Source organism: Suncus etruscus, chromosome 6, assembly GCF_024139225.1.
Source record: "Suncus etruscus isolate mSunEtr1 chromosome 6, mSunEtr1.pri.cur, whole genome shotgun sequence".
NCBI classification, from domain to species: Eukaryota; Metazoa; Chordata; class Mammalia; order Eulipotyphla; family Soricidae; genus Suncus; species Suncus etruscus.
Window position 1 is genome coordinate 95,372,935 of NC_064853.1, and position 18,705 is coordinate 95,391,639.

At 40.2% G+C, this 18,705-nt stretch overlaps 1 protein-coding gene across 1 annotated transcript in view; it reads right to left on the reverse strand.

Annotated features, from left to right (window-relative positions):
- Window positions 1-18,199, reverse strand: part of C6H3orf70 (chromosome 6 C3orf70 homolog) — a 61,646-nt gene extending 43,447 nt beyond the window's left edge. Inside the window, exon 1 of the mRNA XM_049775894.1 lies at window positions 17,986-18,199. Within this exon, the coding sequence (XP_049631851.1) occupies window positions 17,986-18,199 (214 nt within the window). The remainder of the gene's footprint in view (window positions 1-17,985) is intronic.
- Between the last annotated feature and the right edge of the window lie 506 nt (window positions 18,200-18,705).

Sequence of the window (18,705 nt, forward strand, 5' to 3'; positions counted from 1 at the left end):
TGCCAGGGGCTTATTTTCTGAGTATGGAGCCAGGAGTAACCCCTGAGCGCTGCCGGGTGTGACCCAAAAACAAAACAAAACAAAACAAAAAACCTTGAATAAGAAAAGAAGTAAAATGCCTGTCTCAAATATAGGCAGGGGTGAGGGAGAAGGGAGATAGAGGGCATTGGTGGTGGGAATATTGCATTGGTGAAAGGGGGAGTATTCTTTTTATGACTGAAACCCAAATACAATCCTGTTTGTAATCACAGTGGTCAAATAAAGATGTTATTAAAAATAAGAAGAGACAAAAATATTACTCACTTGCCTTGCACATATGAGCCCTTGGTTCAAATTCTAGTACTGCATATATTCAGGAGCCCCTGGTTTGATTCATGGCCCATTAAAAACAACAAAGACTTAAAAATTATTACTAAATCAAATTTAACAATATATGAGAATAACTATAAAAGGGCAGTTTATTCCAGGAGTACAACGTTATTTAAATACATAAAAATCAATGTAATCTATCATATTAGTATGCTAATAAGGAAAAACCACATGATCACCAATTGGTTCATATGACAAATTATAATACACATTTAAAAATTCATTAAGAGAAATGTCTTCAACCTGAGAATCATAAGAATTTTAGAACCAGATAGTCAAAAGGTTAAGCTGTTGGCTCTGCATGCCAATGACCCAGGCACTGCTTGTGTACCACACCCCACTCAGCATCTCAATGAAGTACACGTGAGCACAGAGCCAGACAGAAGTCCTGAGCACCACCAGGTGTAGTACCAAAACAAAAAATGTCACCGTTAATTTTATATACGAAGATGAAAGATTTAATTCTTTCCTAGGCTGGATGGAATAGGCAGAGATATTTGCTCTCATAACTCTATTCAACAAAATCCTTAAAGTTCTAGCAAATGTTAACAAGAAACAGTGCATAAGAATAAAAGCAAAAGTGTAAAACGTCTGGTTAGCAGATAAAATGATCATCAATGTAGAAAATATCAAGCTATAATAAAAACAAAAGCTTAAAAACTAGTGCATTCAGCAAGGTTGTAGAAGTCAGCAATGAAAATAATTTTCTGTGATTTCTATGTACTAGCAATGAACACAATGTTTCCTACCCTTGAACAAATTGAGAGAAATAGCATGTTCATAGAAGGGTCTGCTTCTCTCAAAACTGACAAATGGGTTTTCCAGAATTTCTATTAAAATCCCACCAGAATTATTATATACATAGACTAGATTATACTAGGATCATATGGATTAATATATGGATTAATAAAATAACTAGAATAGCTAAAATGTTTTGAAAAATAAAAGTGGGAAAACACAGTTTAAAGACAAATTTATATAGCTGTAGTAAACAATGTTGCACGGTATTGGCAGAGAAATCAATGCACAGATCAATGGAAAAGAACCAAAAGCCTAAAAATAAACTAGCGTAATAGTTTTTGACAGAGGTAGAAAAAGCAATTAATGAGGAATAGGCAGTTTTTTCCTTTGGGGGATGGTGAGGACACACCAACAATGCTCAGGGCTTACTCCTGGTTCTGCACTCAGGGACCACTCTGGCAAAGCAACAAGGGACCATATGCCAGGGATCAAACACAGGTCAGCTGCATAAAAGGCAAGTACCTTAGCCCACTGTGCTATCTCTCCAAGGATAAGACAACCTTTTCAATAGATAGTGCTAAAACAACATGGATATCTACAAGCAATAAAATGAACCTTGATCTAAATGGAACACCTTATATAAAACTTAATTGAAAGCAGAACACCGTTTTAACTATAAAACTTAAAACCATAATCACATGTCTATGTGGCCATGGTGGGGCTCTGGAATCAAAGCCAGAGCCTCCAATGTGCATGACAAATGTTCTACCACTGAGCTATATCCCTGACCCCTAAAATTAGTTTTTAATATTGCTGTAATTTAAGCCATTAAGTTGCAGTTGTGTTATGACTTTGATATACAAAATTTTTGCTCCTTAACCAACAACTTTTAATTGTTTAGGGGGAAAAAATAAGTACATTTTAGGAATCTCAAGTTTAAAAAAAGAAAAAGCTCTTAAAGGCTTAAAAATCACAATACACATATGGAAAAATGGATTCTGACATCAAAAACTTCCAATCAAAACTCAACATACTCAATACTTAAAAATAAGATACAAATTAGGAATAATATATTTGTAAACTACACTCTGACAAAAGACTAGTACCTAGAATATAGAAGAAATTCTAAAAATTCAACCATAAAAACATAAATATAAATCCAGCTAGAGCAGTATAAAGTAGGTCTCTTCTAATGGTGTTAAAATAATTAAACATCCACTTTTTTTTTTAAGTTTCAACACAGATCTCACACCTCACCAAAAAAATTACTCAAATTAGATCACAGTCCTAAATTTAAAATGTAAAACTATAAAACTCTTAGAGTAAGACACAGGAAAAAATCTAGATGGCCTTGGGCATTGCAATGCCTTTGGTGTGAGCGAGGGGAGAAGAGACCACCTGTAGAGATGCTCAGAGGGGCTACTCCTGGCTGTGCTCAGAGGGGTCTTTCTATATGTGGTGTCAAGGTGAAACCAAAGTCAACCACACGTAAGGCAAATACCTTAAACCCGTTTTATATTTTCAGTCCTAGTGATGCTTTTTTAGATAAACACCAAATATATGTTTCAAGGAAAAAGAAATCAACTAGATTTCATAAAATGTAAAATTTCTGCCCTGCTTTCTGTAAAAGATAAAAGTCAAGAGAATTAGGGGGGGGGGAGTCAGAGATTAAGAAAAAAACATTCAAAAAAGACACATCTAATGAAATGCTTTATCTAAAATATAGAAAAGAATAATTTAGTGTTTCAGACACTAAAACACTCTATGCCCATCAACAGATTACTGGATTAAAGCAATTCTGTTGGGGGTTGATCATGGAAAGGAACACTAAGATAATGATGGAGAATATACCATAGAGCCAGATTGTGGGAGTGGGTAGGAAACTGGGGACATTGGTGGAGAGAAGCGGACACTAGTAAACAGATTGGCATTGGAGCATTTTATACCAGAAACTTACTCAGGAATAATTGTAACAATTCATAATGATTCCATTAAATAATAATGCATGGAATGGATGGAATACTATTCTGCAATAAAACAATGAAGCTGCATCTTTTAGAGCCGGAGAGATAGCATGGAGGTAAGGCATTTGCCTTGCATGCAGAAGGATGATGGTTCGAATCCCGGCATCCCATATGGCCCCCAAGCCTGCCAAGAGAAACTTCTGAGCACAGAGCCAGGAGTAACCCCTGAGTGCTGCCAGGTGTGACCCAAAAACCAAAGGAAAAAAAAAAAAAGAAACTGCATCTTTTGAGATAAATCTGATGGCTTTTTTTGATCATGCAAGATACTTTTTATTGAAGCATTAGTAAAGATGAGAGGGAGGACTAAAGAAATAGTACATAGGGTATATAGGGTATTTGTTAGTAGTGCATGCATCTGATCCAGGTTTGATCCCTGGTACCACATATGATCCCTCAGCCTGCTAGGAGTGATCCCTGTGCACAGAGATAGGAATAAGTGCTGAGCACCACTAGGTATAGCCCAAAGACCCAAAAGAAATTATTTTTAAAGAAATAAAAAACAAATGTGAGGGGAGGGAAAGTAAGATGTATGTTCAAAAGAGAATATAGGTTTCCCCAGAATGAAAATAGACAAGTAAAGAAACATGGAAACAAGCAAGTAACACAAGATACGTGTTCAAGGGAGAACACGGGCTAGAAAAATAAGACAAAACTGATGATGGATGTACCAGTACTAAAAGACATAAGTAAGAAAATAAAAACAATTACTGATGGCTTAATACACATATGGAATATGACTAACTAAAACAAATGAGTTGTCAAAAATCAACAAAACTAATTTTGTAGGTGAAAATCATGTTGTGACCATTAGAAGGAAAGAAGAAAGAATGAGTTTGTTGATGAGATGGTGCTGGAACTTTGCTGTGGCAAGTGGTGATTACTGTACACATTGAGGTGTGATGCTGAATCCCCAAAATGTAAACTAGTGATAAATCAATAAAACAGGAGCAAAAATATTCTGCAATATTATATCTTATACATTTCACCATATGAGATGTACAACACCAAGAGTAAATCGCCAAGGTAAACTATGGTCTTGAGTTGATTATGTAGGTTCACCCCCAATAAAGACTAGACTGTTCTAGGGCTTAATCAATATTACAGGGGATAGGGCACTTGTTTTACATGTGGCCAACCAGAGTCCCATCTCTGCCATCCCATGTGATCTTCACAAGCACCACCAAGAGGGAAGAGCCAAGCATCACTATGTGTGATCCAAAAAAAAAAAAAAAAAAAACAAGCAAAAAAATTAGTCTAGGCCTTTTTGGTGAGTCTGATGTTGATCAGAGTGGAAGCAACACATGTATGGGAGCTAAATATTTGAAAAATCTCATATTTCTCTCTTCATCTTCTTGGAAACCTAAAGTCACTCTTTTAAAAAACTGAGTTTTTAAAAACGAAAGGATACGTTAGCAAAGATTACTTACAAAAGAAAAATAAGTCCAAGAACACTTGCCATTATAGTACATGAACTTAAACTCAAAGCAAGTTTTTGTACACATCTATCAAAAATAACTAAAATAAAAAAGACAGTGCTACCACTAATACTGACAAGAATGCAGGGAAATGGCTAGAGATGGTTCAATGTGCCAGGCATCTCAGACAATAGTTCTCATGGCCCTGTCACCACCAGCCCAAACACAGATCCACACCACTCCAAGTTTGGCAAGTTCTGCCAAGTGACCCTAGTCTACCGATAGGGATTTTATTATTAAGAAACAAAAGACCACCATCACCACCATCCCCACCACCACCAAAAGAAAAAAAAAGAGATGTAGTAAAGGAAAATACACTGTCAGTATAAAAAGGGTCTTATTTCCTTTCTTTCTTCCTTCTTCCCTACCAACCTCCCTCTTTCCTTCCTCCTTTCCTTTCTTCTCTTCCTTCTTTCCATTTCTTCCTTCTCTACCTTATTTCCCTTCCTCCCTTCCTTCCCTTCCTCCTTTCCATTCCTTTCTTCTTGCCTTTCCTTCCTTCTTTCTCTTCCTCCCTTCCTCCCTCCCTCCCTTCCTTCCTTCCCTTCCTTCTTTCATTCCTTCTTTCCTTTCCTTCCTTCTTTCCCTTCCTTCCTTCTTTCCCTTCCTCCCTCCTTTTCTTCCTTCCTTTCCTCCTTTCTTCCTTCCCTTCCATTTTAGGACACACCCAGATGTTTTCAGGACTTAATCCTTCTCAGAATTCAGGAATCACTCCTTGTGGTGCTTGGAGACCATTTATAGTGTCTACGTTTGAACCCTGGTAGGTAGTGTGCAAGACAAGCACCCTGCCTACTGTACTACTATTCTAGTCTTAAGAGAAACCTCTTTACAAAAGAATACCATCAAAGGCCAGATAATAGTACATGGATTAAGGCACATCACTGTATGCAGGGACTGATCCCAGTTCAATCCTTGACATCACTTGGTGTCCCCAACATCATCAGATGCAGTCCTGGAAGCCCCTATGCACCACTGGGGTGATCCAGAAAACCCTTGTTACTGCTAATCTTTCATTCAATCCAGTCGACAGCGAAAGGTCACAAAGGGTACCCAGACCACCTGAGTATCAAAAATGAAAAGATAGAAAGAAAAACAAACAATAACTTAAGATATTAATGTTGTAAATGCCATCAAATGGTAAAAGGAATGACATAATTAGAAATCACCAGCATAGTAAGAGATGTATCTGAGACACTACAATCATTGCTAAAATTACTGGGTTAAGTTTCCTGTTCTATAACAGGATATTCATTCATTGAGTTTGGAAGTATAATTTCAGTGATTACTTATGAAAATCAAAAGGAACAGATAACCACTACCATGTAAACAACTTCAGCTTCACAGCTTCACAACTAATCTCAGGAAAGATGCAAGCCACACCACTGAAACTTGTGAATACAAGTCTTCATGCCAACAAGTCTGGGGCACCCTTGGAAGTGATACAAGAAAGTTCTACCCTGTCGAAGCTCTGTCAGTGACACCCTACAAGCACTGCAATGCAAGCCATGCAAATGGCCCAGCTTTAATGCTTCACAACTAATCTCTGAAAAGACTCCAAGCCAAAAAAAGTCCAGGTACAAGGGTTTTCAGGCTGAAAACTGTGGGGTCTTCTCAGAGACAGGCAGCTTCCCTCCAATTCCCCTCCCCCATACTGTAGGATGCTCTAGTAACCACACCCATATGCCACAGCCTCCATGAAAGATCCAGCCTAACAGCTTTACAGCTAATCTCAGAAGAGATGCAAGCCAAGCCAAATAAATGAAACTCATCAGCTCACTACTACAGATCCTGGAGTTCCACGAGCGTGAAACTGCTTATGTGGCCACATGACCCCTACAAATTCCTTGATGCTGATAGCCCAAGAACATAGCAAATAAGATGGGAAAGTAACATAGAAGCGAACTAAGCTAAAAAAAAAAAAATACAGAAGCCTCAACTAGCAACAAACAGCTCAGTAAACCCTCAGACAATGACTTTAATGACCCCCATTATGAGATATAACAATCTTTACACATTTTCTTTGACTGAAGTATTTTTAAATAATTCCATTAGCCGTTTTGTTGTAACAAGCAATATAAAATAAAATTTTTGTGCCTGATAAAGGGACAAACTTGGGGGTTGAGTGGAAAACTGGGGACAATGATGGAGGGAATGCTATGCTGGTCGTGGGATTGAAGTTGAATGCTGGAACAACTGCATTTTAAACAACTTTGTATACCATGGTGTTTAAATACAACCTTCCTAATTAAAATAAATTTTAATTTATTGTACATTAATTGTTAATTTATTGTAGATTATTATGATGCAAGGGACCTCACAAAAATAAACATAAATAAAAACAAAAGAAACAAAAAATTTTAGGTAAGCTTTTATTTATTTATTTGTTTATTTATTTATTTATTTATTTATTTATTTTGGTTTTTGGCCCACACCCGGCGGTGCTCAGGGGTTACTCCAGGCTGTCTGCTCAGAAATAGCTCCTGGCAGGCACAGAGGACCATATGGGACACCGGGATTCGAAGCAACCACCTTTGGTCCTGGATCGATTGCTTGCAAGGCAAACGCCGCTGTGCTATCTCTCCAGGCCTTTAGGTAAGCTTTTAAATAAATAAAAAGAAAAGTAGCAAAGGGGGAATGGCAGTGAACCTAGCACCAGCAAAGATGGCACAAGTGAACATAAACCTCCTCAGTTTTCAACTATTACAATTTTTAAATGGTTTAGGGAAAATGCGAATGTAGAGAAAGAGATAAATCAAATGAGTCAAACAGAATTTTCTACAAAATACCAAATCACGGCACTCTGTTTCACTAACGGTCTATTAAAATAAGAACCAGGGGAAGAAATAAATCTCTATTACACACATACCCGCAAATCTAGTTTCAAATGGGAACATAAGCATAGGGGTATGAGGAATAATTTGTCCTGAGTGGACTATTTGAGGCACTGTGCAAACAATTGTGCAGCTTGAAGGATTTATTAAACACTGCTGGTACCCAGATACCACACATTTTGGGCAACAGGCAATAGCAGATATTGTTAAATATCAGAAAATTCAAGAACAAACTAACAATAAACCAGAGGAAATATAAAACAAAAATGCTGTGGGTCTAAATAAGTAAATTGAGTACACTATAATTAAGTCTACTTTGTTCAGTAGTCTAACAACCAGGAGGCCTCTATTAACTAACACTTCAGTCGTTTTTCTAAACAAAATCAGTATTCCAAATGATGGTCAAGTACCACCTCAGGATATGGACAAGATTCCTAAAGCATTAGAGTCAAATATGATTGGTTTCATTTTAACATAATGTAAGCTTTGTAATATTCTGGTCCTTTGACACCTGCTGACCTACATTTGATACATGTGATCACTCTCTATTAAGTAGATATACTTGATTAACCAAATCCATCTTGTTCAGCAGTGGTGGAAAGCTGTGGCATGGGGAAGCAGGAGCTGCAGCACAACATAAGATTAGTCTGAAGCAGATAAGCACCACATAACTAGTACAACAAGAGGAACACAAAACTCACCCATGTTGAAGTGGAATGTTCAAATGTCTATTTACTATCACTTGTGTTTATAAGCAAGTAGTATGGTCACAAAGCAAATTAAAGATTCACCAAGACATTTGGGCAGTCACATTAGGGACTTCAATGATCATCACACTGTAAGTCTGGCATGTAGCCCATTTTATTTAAAACTATCCCTATTTTAACATTGAAGAAACTGAAAGACACTGGTTAAGTGGCTTTCCCAACCACATGACTATTAAGAGAGCAGAGATAGGATTCAAAGAGAAAATCCAAACCCAGAGCTGGCCCTTGGAAAAACTCTACATTATCTGGTATTTCCATTGAGTTGCTGTTTTGGTCTTGGTTTCATACAAAGAACCAATGCCAGGAAGAAATTACATATACTAAGTACTTGTTTCACAAGTACTTCACACAACTGTGAAATGGGTGTGGGGGGGGGGTTTCAGTCCCATCTCTGAGAAGAGAAGCTTAAGAGAGAGGACAAAAGGCCTGTCCCAAGTTACACTGCTGAAAAAATGAAAGAGTTGGGATTCAATGGCCCTGATTTCTAGTTCTATACTCTTCCACAGTCTATGTAAATACTAATCCTTATATTTTAATGAATAACAACTCTTGGTTGTTATACCTATATTGCTGCTATTTGTTTGAAATTAGCAAAAATTTCACTGAAAATATTTCCTTCTAATAAATGAGGTTTCACAACCTGAGGAAACAAATTGTTTAAGTGAGAGTTTTGGAATGCAGGAAACTATCACTCAAAAACTACCTAGTTCAAATCCCCAAATTCAGGGATTGGAGACATAATACAGGGGGTAGGATGCTTTGCTTTGCACATGGCTAATCCAGCACCCCATAAGGTCCCCCAAGCACTGCTAGGAGTGATTCCTGAGTATAAAGCTAGGAGCAACACCTTAATATTGCCAGGTGTAGCTCAAATTTTTTTTTCTAACCATCCCTTCTTTAAAATCAGAAACCTTTGTTGTTTCATTGATCTACTTAACTCCTGCTAGTTCCAAAAAGAATTTCAACAGTTAATACCATTCTCACCAATACCTTCCTATTTCAAGAAAACCAAGAGCTCAGGATGACAGTTGGTTTGTAAGATTCAAATATACATTTCCTACATGCAGTCTTAGCTACTATGTGTGATCATCAGTAAGTATCCTACTAAAGATGAAATTCATAACTTTTTTTGTTTTTGAAAAAAAAAAAGGTGGGGGCTGAAGTGGTGGCACAGCAGTAAATCATTTGCATTGCATGCAGCTGACCTAGGATGGACTGTGGTTCAATCTCCCAGCGTCCCATATGACCCCCCACAAGCCAGGAGCAATTTCTGAGCGCAGAGCCAGGAGTAAACCCTGAGTAACCCTTGAGTTTTTGGATGTGACCCAAAAACAAAAAAATAAAATAAAAATAAAAAAACAAGCACTTAACTCACAATGCTGGTGTGAAGCTTAGCCTATGCAATAAAGATGGCAACTGCACCTATACTCACAGATAGTCTATGTGTTCTTTGTTATTGCTGATACGTGTGTCTGTATGTGAAGCACCACCAGGCTGGAAAAATACACAGTAGCCTTCTCTATGTCTGGGAAAGTTTGAGTTCACACAGGTTCTCTTAACCTACTGTATTCTCATCCTTCAACCATTACATACCTGGGAAGAATCCTCATTCTCATGAAAAAGCTTCTGTGATTCCTCAATCCCAACAAGTCAACCCATGGAGGTGGACTGAGGGAAACTAGTTTTCACTGTGAAACATGAAATATATTGTCATTACTATTATTGATATGACTGAGATGTCCCTTAGGAAAATCAGCTGCTATTAACTCAAGGAAGTGATTTTGTGATTTTGTGAGTACCCCAAAATTATGTAGCTACAGAAAATAGAACAGAATACCAAATCACAATGCTAATTTAACAGATATATATACATATATATGTATATATATATATACATATGCCATAAAGTTCAGACGATTAAATTCTCTAATCAAGACTGAAAAAAATAGCACAAGGGCAAGACTCTTGCCTTGCATGCTGGGCAACCCAGGTTTGATCCCCAGCACCTTGCCAGGAGAGATTCTGGAGAACTGTTGGATAAGGCCCAAAAAATAAAATAAAATAAATTTTAATTACTTAAATCAGCCCCTTGTGTCCCTGTATAAGTCTATAAGTAGAAAAGTCAAATTAAGACCAAATGTTGAACTTAGTTCTTTACTGTTTCTCCCCAGCTGGGGAAGTTCTTTCCCTTCCCCTTTCCCTTTGCAATAAATCTTCCTATTTCAAAAATGAAAAAGAAAAAAAGTAAGTGTTTGCTGGGATAGTCCCATCACGGGGACAGACAGTTAAGCCCTGAGCTGTATATGGCCTTCTCTGAATAGTGCTCAAAGAAATACTTTCGGGCCCGGAGAGATAGCACAGCGGCGTTTGCCTTGCAAGCAGCCGATCCAGGACCAAAGGTGGTTGGTTCGAATCCTGGTGTCCCATATGGTCCCCCGTGCCTGCCAGGAGCTATTTCTGAGCAGACAGCCAGGAGTAACCCCTGAGCACCGCCGGGTGTGACCCCCCCCCAAAAAAACAAAAAAAAAAAACAAAACAAAACAAAGAAATACTTTCAAATTCTGCTTCTCTGAATTCAGTTTTTCTCCCATTTCCATGCTGCCCATTGCCTGGCTGTGACAGTATTTCTTTAGATATGTTAATACCACCTATTAGACTGCATCAAGTCCCACTCTTCTTGCTTTTCAACCTGAAAGAGATAGACATCTTTTAAGATGCCTTCTGCAGAAAACTGAGCTCATCTATTATGTGATTTTTATTAAACCAACTCAGTTCAGCTTGTGGCACCTGCATTATACAAGTACACTCCCCCACTTCCACCCCTGTCTAACCTTCTAACCACTTGTTCTTCCTTAACCCTTAACTGGGACTTCTACCCCAGCACATCTAATGACCTCTTTACAGTTTTCTTTCTTCAGTTTCACTGTTTCAACTGAGACAATTTGCTCCCCATTTCTTTAAAACTTTCCCCATCATTGACTTTAATGGAGGAAAAAAGAAGTCTTGATTTTGCCCATTAATTTTTAATTGCTTTATAGTACCTATGGTGCTTAAGAGTCCAGGTCCCTGGAGTCAGAGTCCTGGATCCAAATCTCAGCTCTAGTCCTTCATAGCTGTGTGCATGTGGGAAAAGTACTTAACATCCCTAAGCATTTTTCCCCAACCGTTAAATGGACATAATGACATAATTGACTATTAAGAATGCAACATAATAGGCTTACTCCAGTACAAAATAATCACTCAATAAACATGAATTATCTCTGGCCCTAATTCTCAGTTCCTAGTATTCTTTTTCTCTTCCTGCCTTGAATAATTCAGTGTTTCAAAATCTTTGACTAATATTCCTAAAATCATTGTTCATAGGATTGAAACCTTTTACCTATTTCTTCAGTCATGAAACAAAAATTACTATTTGTATATTGCAAATAACCAAGTACTCCAAAATTTGGTTTCATTTTCATGTGTTCTTAAAATACTCATTTCCCACAACTTCTACAATACTAGACTCCAGACTTTTCTTCTTTGCCAATAACTTACTTGACCCTACTGCCAGTTCATTTCCATGCATCCAGGAATGTTAATGTTTGGAAGAAAAAGCATAAGGATTTTCTTCCTTTCTTAGACTATCAATCACTTCTCTCTAAACAATCCTGTGTCTCATCAAGGTTACATTGCCAACCTGTAGATAAGTAAATGACTTCCATATTATCTCTAGAAAAGGTCTCTGTGATTCAGATTCTCAGATTCCCTGCTTACATCCAATTACCTGCTTACATCAACATGTAAAAATAAGGCAGCTTAAATTCAATTTAACAAAAGATAGATTCAAAATCTTCTTGGGTTTATAATAGTAATCCATGATAAATCAGGATGGATTCTTCTCTAGGACTTGAATGCTGTTAGTGCCTGAATGACCCACCATTCATCCAAGTTGCAGAAGACAGAATTCTAGAAGTCCAAGAGCTTATCTTTTATAATGATCTTCCTCCTCTCCCTCATCCCTACAATCCAAGCTGTTCCATTTCCATTATATGATTTTGTTGCATAAATTTCTATTTTCTACACTAATACCAAGATAACCTCCCTCAATGGTTTCATTGTGCCCTGTTATGACTATAATGCTAAGGCTTTTCTTTTTTGGGGGAAGTGGGGGCCCACACTCATCAGTGTTCAGGGCTTACTTCTGGCTCTGCACTCAGGGATCATTCCTGATAGTGCTTGGTGACCATAAAGGGTTCCTGGGATCAAACCCAGATCACTCATGTGTAAGGCAAGCACCCTACCCACTGTAGTATCTCTCTAGTCCTACTATATCATTTAATATTCATTTGAAATATTCATCACAAAAATGTGTTTCATAATATCTGCATGCAGTTTACTTCCAATTCTGTCTAGCTGAGCCATGTATTTCTCTCAAAATTCATTTGGAATCCTTCCCTCATTAATTCAAACCAGCAACACTCTTTATTTGGAAAAAAAAGAATAAGGATGCACATTCAGAACCATAATCCTTCAATATCTTTGACATTGACACCAGTAGATTAGTTCTTTCCCACACAATGCTCACAATCTATTATAAAAAATAACTGTTTCCTTTAATAATGCATATGTTAAGCACCACATCTATTGAAATATATGCTTCATATATTTTATGCACATGTTTTTTTGAGCCTTTTATTTATAAGGTCATGAACTCACAATTTTAACATCAAGTGTATAAAGTTAAACTTCCTCTGTTTTAAGTTTTTTCTCAAGTTTCAAGGCAGTTCTCTTGTTTGATATTTTTTGTTTTGATGAACAAACCAGTGATTTTTCTCACTATATGATTTGCCATTTTATTTTATTTGAAACACCGTAGTTTACAATATTGTTAATGATAAGGTTTCATGCATACACTGTTCCAATATCACACACTCCATCATTTGTAACTTGAAAGGAATAATTTTTTTTATAAAACTAGAAGGCTGGGGAGATTATTCAAGGGTCTAATCCAAACCTTTACTTACATGAATCCTAGCAGAGTCCCCCAAACATTGTCAGGAATAAACACAATACTTCAGCACCAAGCTAGCAGAAGCCTCAGCGCACTACTGGGTGTGGCCCCAAACATACTAAACAAAACAATGGTATGATTCATATCTCTATACTCTATTTAAAGGGCATAATTCAGCTGTACTCCTCATTTGCATAACAATGTTCCTTAAAAAGAAATTACTCAGTATACATGTTCTACAGAATGAAGGGAATTCTGCTTACAAAATCTGTAATCTTCATGAATACCAAAAAGAAAATAGAACTGCTCAAGGATGCCAACCCTTGCTTAGGGGGAAAATAAAATTCTGGGTTAAAAAAGGAGCAGAAGGAATTGATACTTAATGTAGATGGGGAGACCAATGGTAACCTTCTTGCTCTCCATGAGCTGAAGAGTCTGGTGAACATGAGTAAGGAACCGCTACCAGCAGAGGCAGCAGAGACCTTGGTAGGCTGTGAAAGACAAGGTCGAGGTGCTGAAAGGAAGTAAAGTGATATGTATGATACCCTCGCAGTAACAGAATTGTAAGCCACTGTGCCTAACAGGGAAAAGAAAAAGACAGAAGTGCCTGTCATAGAGACAGGCTGGAAGGCAGGGGTAGGGAACTGGAAGCACTTTTAGAGGAAAGTAGACACTGGTGAAGGGAAAGGTGTTGGAACATTGCACACCTGAAACTTGATCATGAATAGCTTTGTAATTCACAATGATTCAATTATAAAATTCAAAAAAATTAAATAAGACTAGCCGAGAGCAAATAAATGTAGACCTGATTTCAAGAGAGGAGGAGCATGGTGGAGGATGCAGAAACGTACTTGCATTTGAAAGGTCCTGAACCCTATCACTGTGACACCCTAATGCACTGTGCACACTTCTGGGTCTTGACATTTTTGCCATCTGGAACCCCCACATCTATGCCACAGAGAGTGATGTATTATAATCTCCAGTGCAAGTCAGGTATGTGTGAGCACAACCAACATGCAATCCCCAGCAAGCATCACAACTGAAAGACAGCAAGTGGTATCACCTGGCAAGCACAAGCATCTCAACTCAAATATGAGATCCCCAGCTGGATTGTGTGTGTGTGTGTACCACAGTGTGATCCACATCATCACAACCTGCTCTACAAGAAATATAACCAAGTGTGTGCAAACCTTGTCATGACTAAAGGAAAAGGAAGGAAGGGAGGGGAGGGGCAGGGACAGAAAGAGAAGGGAAGAGGACAGGAGGGATTTTCTTTTCTAAGTAATGAATTGCCAAGTGGAATTCTAATCACCTAGTCAAGTATCACAGGCAATAGCCCCAGATCCTGAGCATAGTTGCTAGATCCCCTCAAAATACAGAGAAGAGAAGAGAGGGGGAAGAGGAGAGAGAGGAGAGCTGGGACATGGCTTAAACAGTAGAGTACAGGCCCTGGTTTCAATTCTTGACATCAGTTGCCAGAACAATGCTGGACAACAGCCCTGTGGCCCTAGAATCTTCCAGCACCGCCCAGAGTGACCCACATAATAGCAGTAATTAAAAAATACTGACAGCAGTCCAGTCTCTGAGATGTCATTCCTATCCTAAATCCAGATTTTTTTTTTATTGGAATTAGATAGCTTCTATTCACTTCAACTCATAGTGTTGAACAATTCAGGTCAGTAAGCCTTGTAGACCCAATCTGATTTATACCCAGTTAATTTTTATCGTTGTTTGCTTTAGGGACATAAAGTGTCCCTAGGATTTACACCTGGCTCTGCACTCAGGGATCACTCCTAGCAAGCCTCAGATGAACATATGGGTGCCAGGGATCAAGTCTGGATCAGCCATGTGCAAGGCAAGTGCCCTACCAGCTACTATATTACTTTAGCCCCATAATTTCTTTTTTTTTTAAGAAAATGTGTTTATAGATAGATGATACATCAGAAAAGCAGCCATGAAGTGGTGTTTGATGGGTCCAGAGAGATAATACAACCAGGAAAGTCCTTGCCTTCACCACAGCTAACCCCGGTTCAATTCGTGGAAGCACTGCCAAGAGAGATCCCTGATCACAGAGCCTGGTGTAGCCCTAAATATAACCAAGTATGACCCAAAAGGGAAAAAAAATATTTTTAGCAAGGTATCTGACCAGGTTCTCATCATGCACTTGTGAATAAAAATAGGTCTTTTTTTTTTTTTTTTTTTTTTTTTGGTTTGGGGATTACACTCAGCGGCACTCAGGAGTTACTCTTGGCTCTGTGCTCAGAAGTTACTCCTGGCAGGTTTGGGGGACCATATGGGATGCCAGAAATCAAATCCAGGTCCATCCTGGGTCGGCCGCATGCTAGGCAAATGACCTCCCACTGTGCTATACTCCAGTCCCCAAAACAGACTATTGTTTGTTTGAAAGACCTTAAATGTTCATTAGTAAATTGCTCTCAACCTAAAGGTCAGCTCCATAGGTATATTTGAGGACTTTGTCTGGGGCTTTTCCCTATCAACAGTGATATCAAGTAATGTAAATAAAGATGTAGAGGGTTATTATACAACTCTTGGTATCCAGCTGACATCAAACTAGGGGGCTTATAACATCTTATGGAAGAGCTAGGATATAAAGTCACAATTAGAACCAAGAAAAATGGGCTAAACCAAAATGAAATGTAATAGGAAAAAAATATCTAAGGATGAGTCAGTGTTTATGTCCAAATATATATGTCTATATACATATGTGTTCTGTGTATGCTACTGATGGACAAGCCTTGCGAATTAATTGCCACATATGGAAAACAAGTGAACAAAAAGCGGGTTCACAGTTCTAGTGGAGAGCAAGCTAAATTCAGTCTGACAGCAGCAAATTCCATACAATGCAGCTCTCAGGAAGCCTACTGTGATGCTAGTAACTGGAGCAGCAGTAACATCTCACCACCACAGCCGGAAGTCCTGCTCAACTCTTAACTGATCAGACTACAAGAGGGACACTATGGTCTGGTGCATTTAATGGCTCAAATTATATTGGCTCACACCGGTTCGTAACAGAACCATCAGGATGTAAAGAAGCCTAAACATTCTTCCATAAAATAAAGACAGGAGGTACTAAAGATGTATAACTAAGATAAAAGGATTCCTTGAAAGGGAAATGATGGCCACTTCATTCAACCATTCAATTGATGGGAACTGCCAACCTATTTAGAGGCAGACATTGGGTCAGTGGCTGAGAAGATAGATCACCTTCATCCATGAGAAATACATGTATCTACCTGAAGAGCTGAGCCAGCCGGGATCTTAAAAAAATTAGATTGAATGTCCTATATGATTTCATAAGGTAGAAATAGAACCAATGAAAAGAAGTTAGAAAGTAACTGATTTCAGCTCTGTATAAGGAAGAGTCTATTAAAAGTCGAGGCTGTCTGCTGAAGAAAAAGCTGAGAAAATTGTAAGGTTCCCCTTGTAGGGTTGGACTCAGATGGGAGACAGCTGCCATAAGACAGGCACTGAACCTACCTCCCCTCTTCCTCCATGGCTCTCCTTCCCAAGGGAGAGAGACTCTCCAGACAGTCCCACCCGTGCACTTCAGCATGCCAGGTTTCCTGAATTGCCACTTCCAAATCGGAAGTCTGTCCCCCACCGGAGCTCTGCTGTAGAACTGGGAACGGATCTCTCAGCCAGAGCACTAAAGACAAGAGGAACTGAGCGCTCAGCATGTGTGTGTATGAGAGAGAAAGGGGGGTAGGAGAGGGGAGAGAGGAGAGAGGGAGAGAGAGAGAGAGAGAGAGAGAGAGAGAGAGAGAGAGAGAGAGAGAGAGAGAGAGAGAGAGAGAGAGAGAGAGAGAGAGAGATCTACACTGCTCAATGTGCCTGCGGATAAAAAGATCCGCCAGAATCCTCCACCCTTTAAATCATAAATGGAATGGATTGCATTCTAATATATCCAATTAATGTGAAAGAGGGTTTTTCTAGGTAATGCATCTCTTGCTGGGAGCCATTTTTCTCCTGACCAACAAGGACAAAATCATTTTAACTTAAGATCACTTCTGGATTTTGTGTCCTAAAATTTACACTCCAAAACCCTGTTACAATGCTGTATCAAGGCATGCATGGGTTAGGTTCCTATTTAAAAAAAAAAAAAGGTTCTTGATCAGAGAAGGCAAGCCAGATACCATAAGCTAATCAAATTGTGGACTTCTGATTAAATGACTACTTAAATTGAATTCATTTTATAAATCAAGATTAAAAACAGAGAGAGGGCCTAGCTAGAGCTTTCTTTGAGTTCAGGCTTTCCTAAAACTGATTTCAGCTCACTTTCCATCATGATTCTCTCCTCCTTTGCCAAGATGTTCTTCTATGCTGATTCTTTTTTTTTTTTTCCTGCGACTGGAACTTGAGGATGCCACTGAAGTGTTAATATTAACTTCTTGGAAGCAGTCCCTCCCTCTCCAAGCGCTGGCTACGATGTGGAGGCAAGAAAGCGAGCAAAATTCCATGTCTAAGGGGCTCTTCCTGCCCATCACCTAACAGCTAGGGAGAAGCTGAAGTGAGCGCCAGGAGAGAAAGCAAGCATCAGTGGAGAGGGAGGGAGGGAAGGAAGGAGAAATTTCTCTTTTGTCAAAATCCCTGTAGTGTCACCAACTCTGCCGGGTTCTCGACCACCTATTCCCCCCCCCCCCCAAGAAGCTCCTTGTGCTGGGACGGCCAGATCAGATGCCCTTCTTGCAGAAGCGGGGGGCGACGGAGCTTGCCCCTGGGAAGGACTTGCCAAGCCCCGATCGCCCACCCCGACCCCGCACTTACAGTGACACCAGCCCAGGTGACAGCACCAGTGCAGCTTGAAGCACTTGCCGTGGCTGTGCGTGGCGCAGATGGACAGCCCGTCGCACGGCTGGAAGTCGGGCCGGCGCGCCGCGCAACTCCGCGCCAGGGCCTGCGCCTCGTCCACTTTCTCGCTCTTGCGACCCCGCTCGGGAGGCGCCGACGCCGCCGCCGCCGCCGCTGCCGCCGCACTCATGTCCGCGCCCGCCCGCCCGCCCGCCCGCCTCGCAAGCCCGGAGAGCGGAGCGGAGAGGAGAGGAGCCGCCCCGGGTGCAGCGAGCGCGGGCAGCGTGAGCAGCAGGAGGAGGCCGAGCCCGCCGCCGCCGCCGCCTCTTCCCACTTCACGCCCGGCCGCGCCGCGCGCGCCGCCGCCTCTCCACGCGCACGCGCACGCGCGTTCGCGACTCTAGGTAGGCCCCGCCCACTCGCACGCCCTCGGAGACTCGCTAGGCCACGCCCCTCGTGCGCGTCCTCGGACTCGATGGCCACGCCCCCTCGCGCGCGCTCTCGGAGACCCGCGGGCCACGCCCCCTCGAAGCCCTTTTTTCCCCCCCACCCCCACCCCCCCGCAGCCGAGACTGGCTTGACGCCACTGGACACGCCCACCCAAGGCCACCACCGCGGGAAGTTCTCGGATGCGCGCGCACTTTCCTCTCCTCTCCAGCTCGTTTTTGGAACGAGTACACGCCGCCCCCCCTGCAG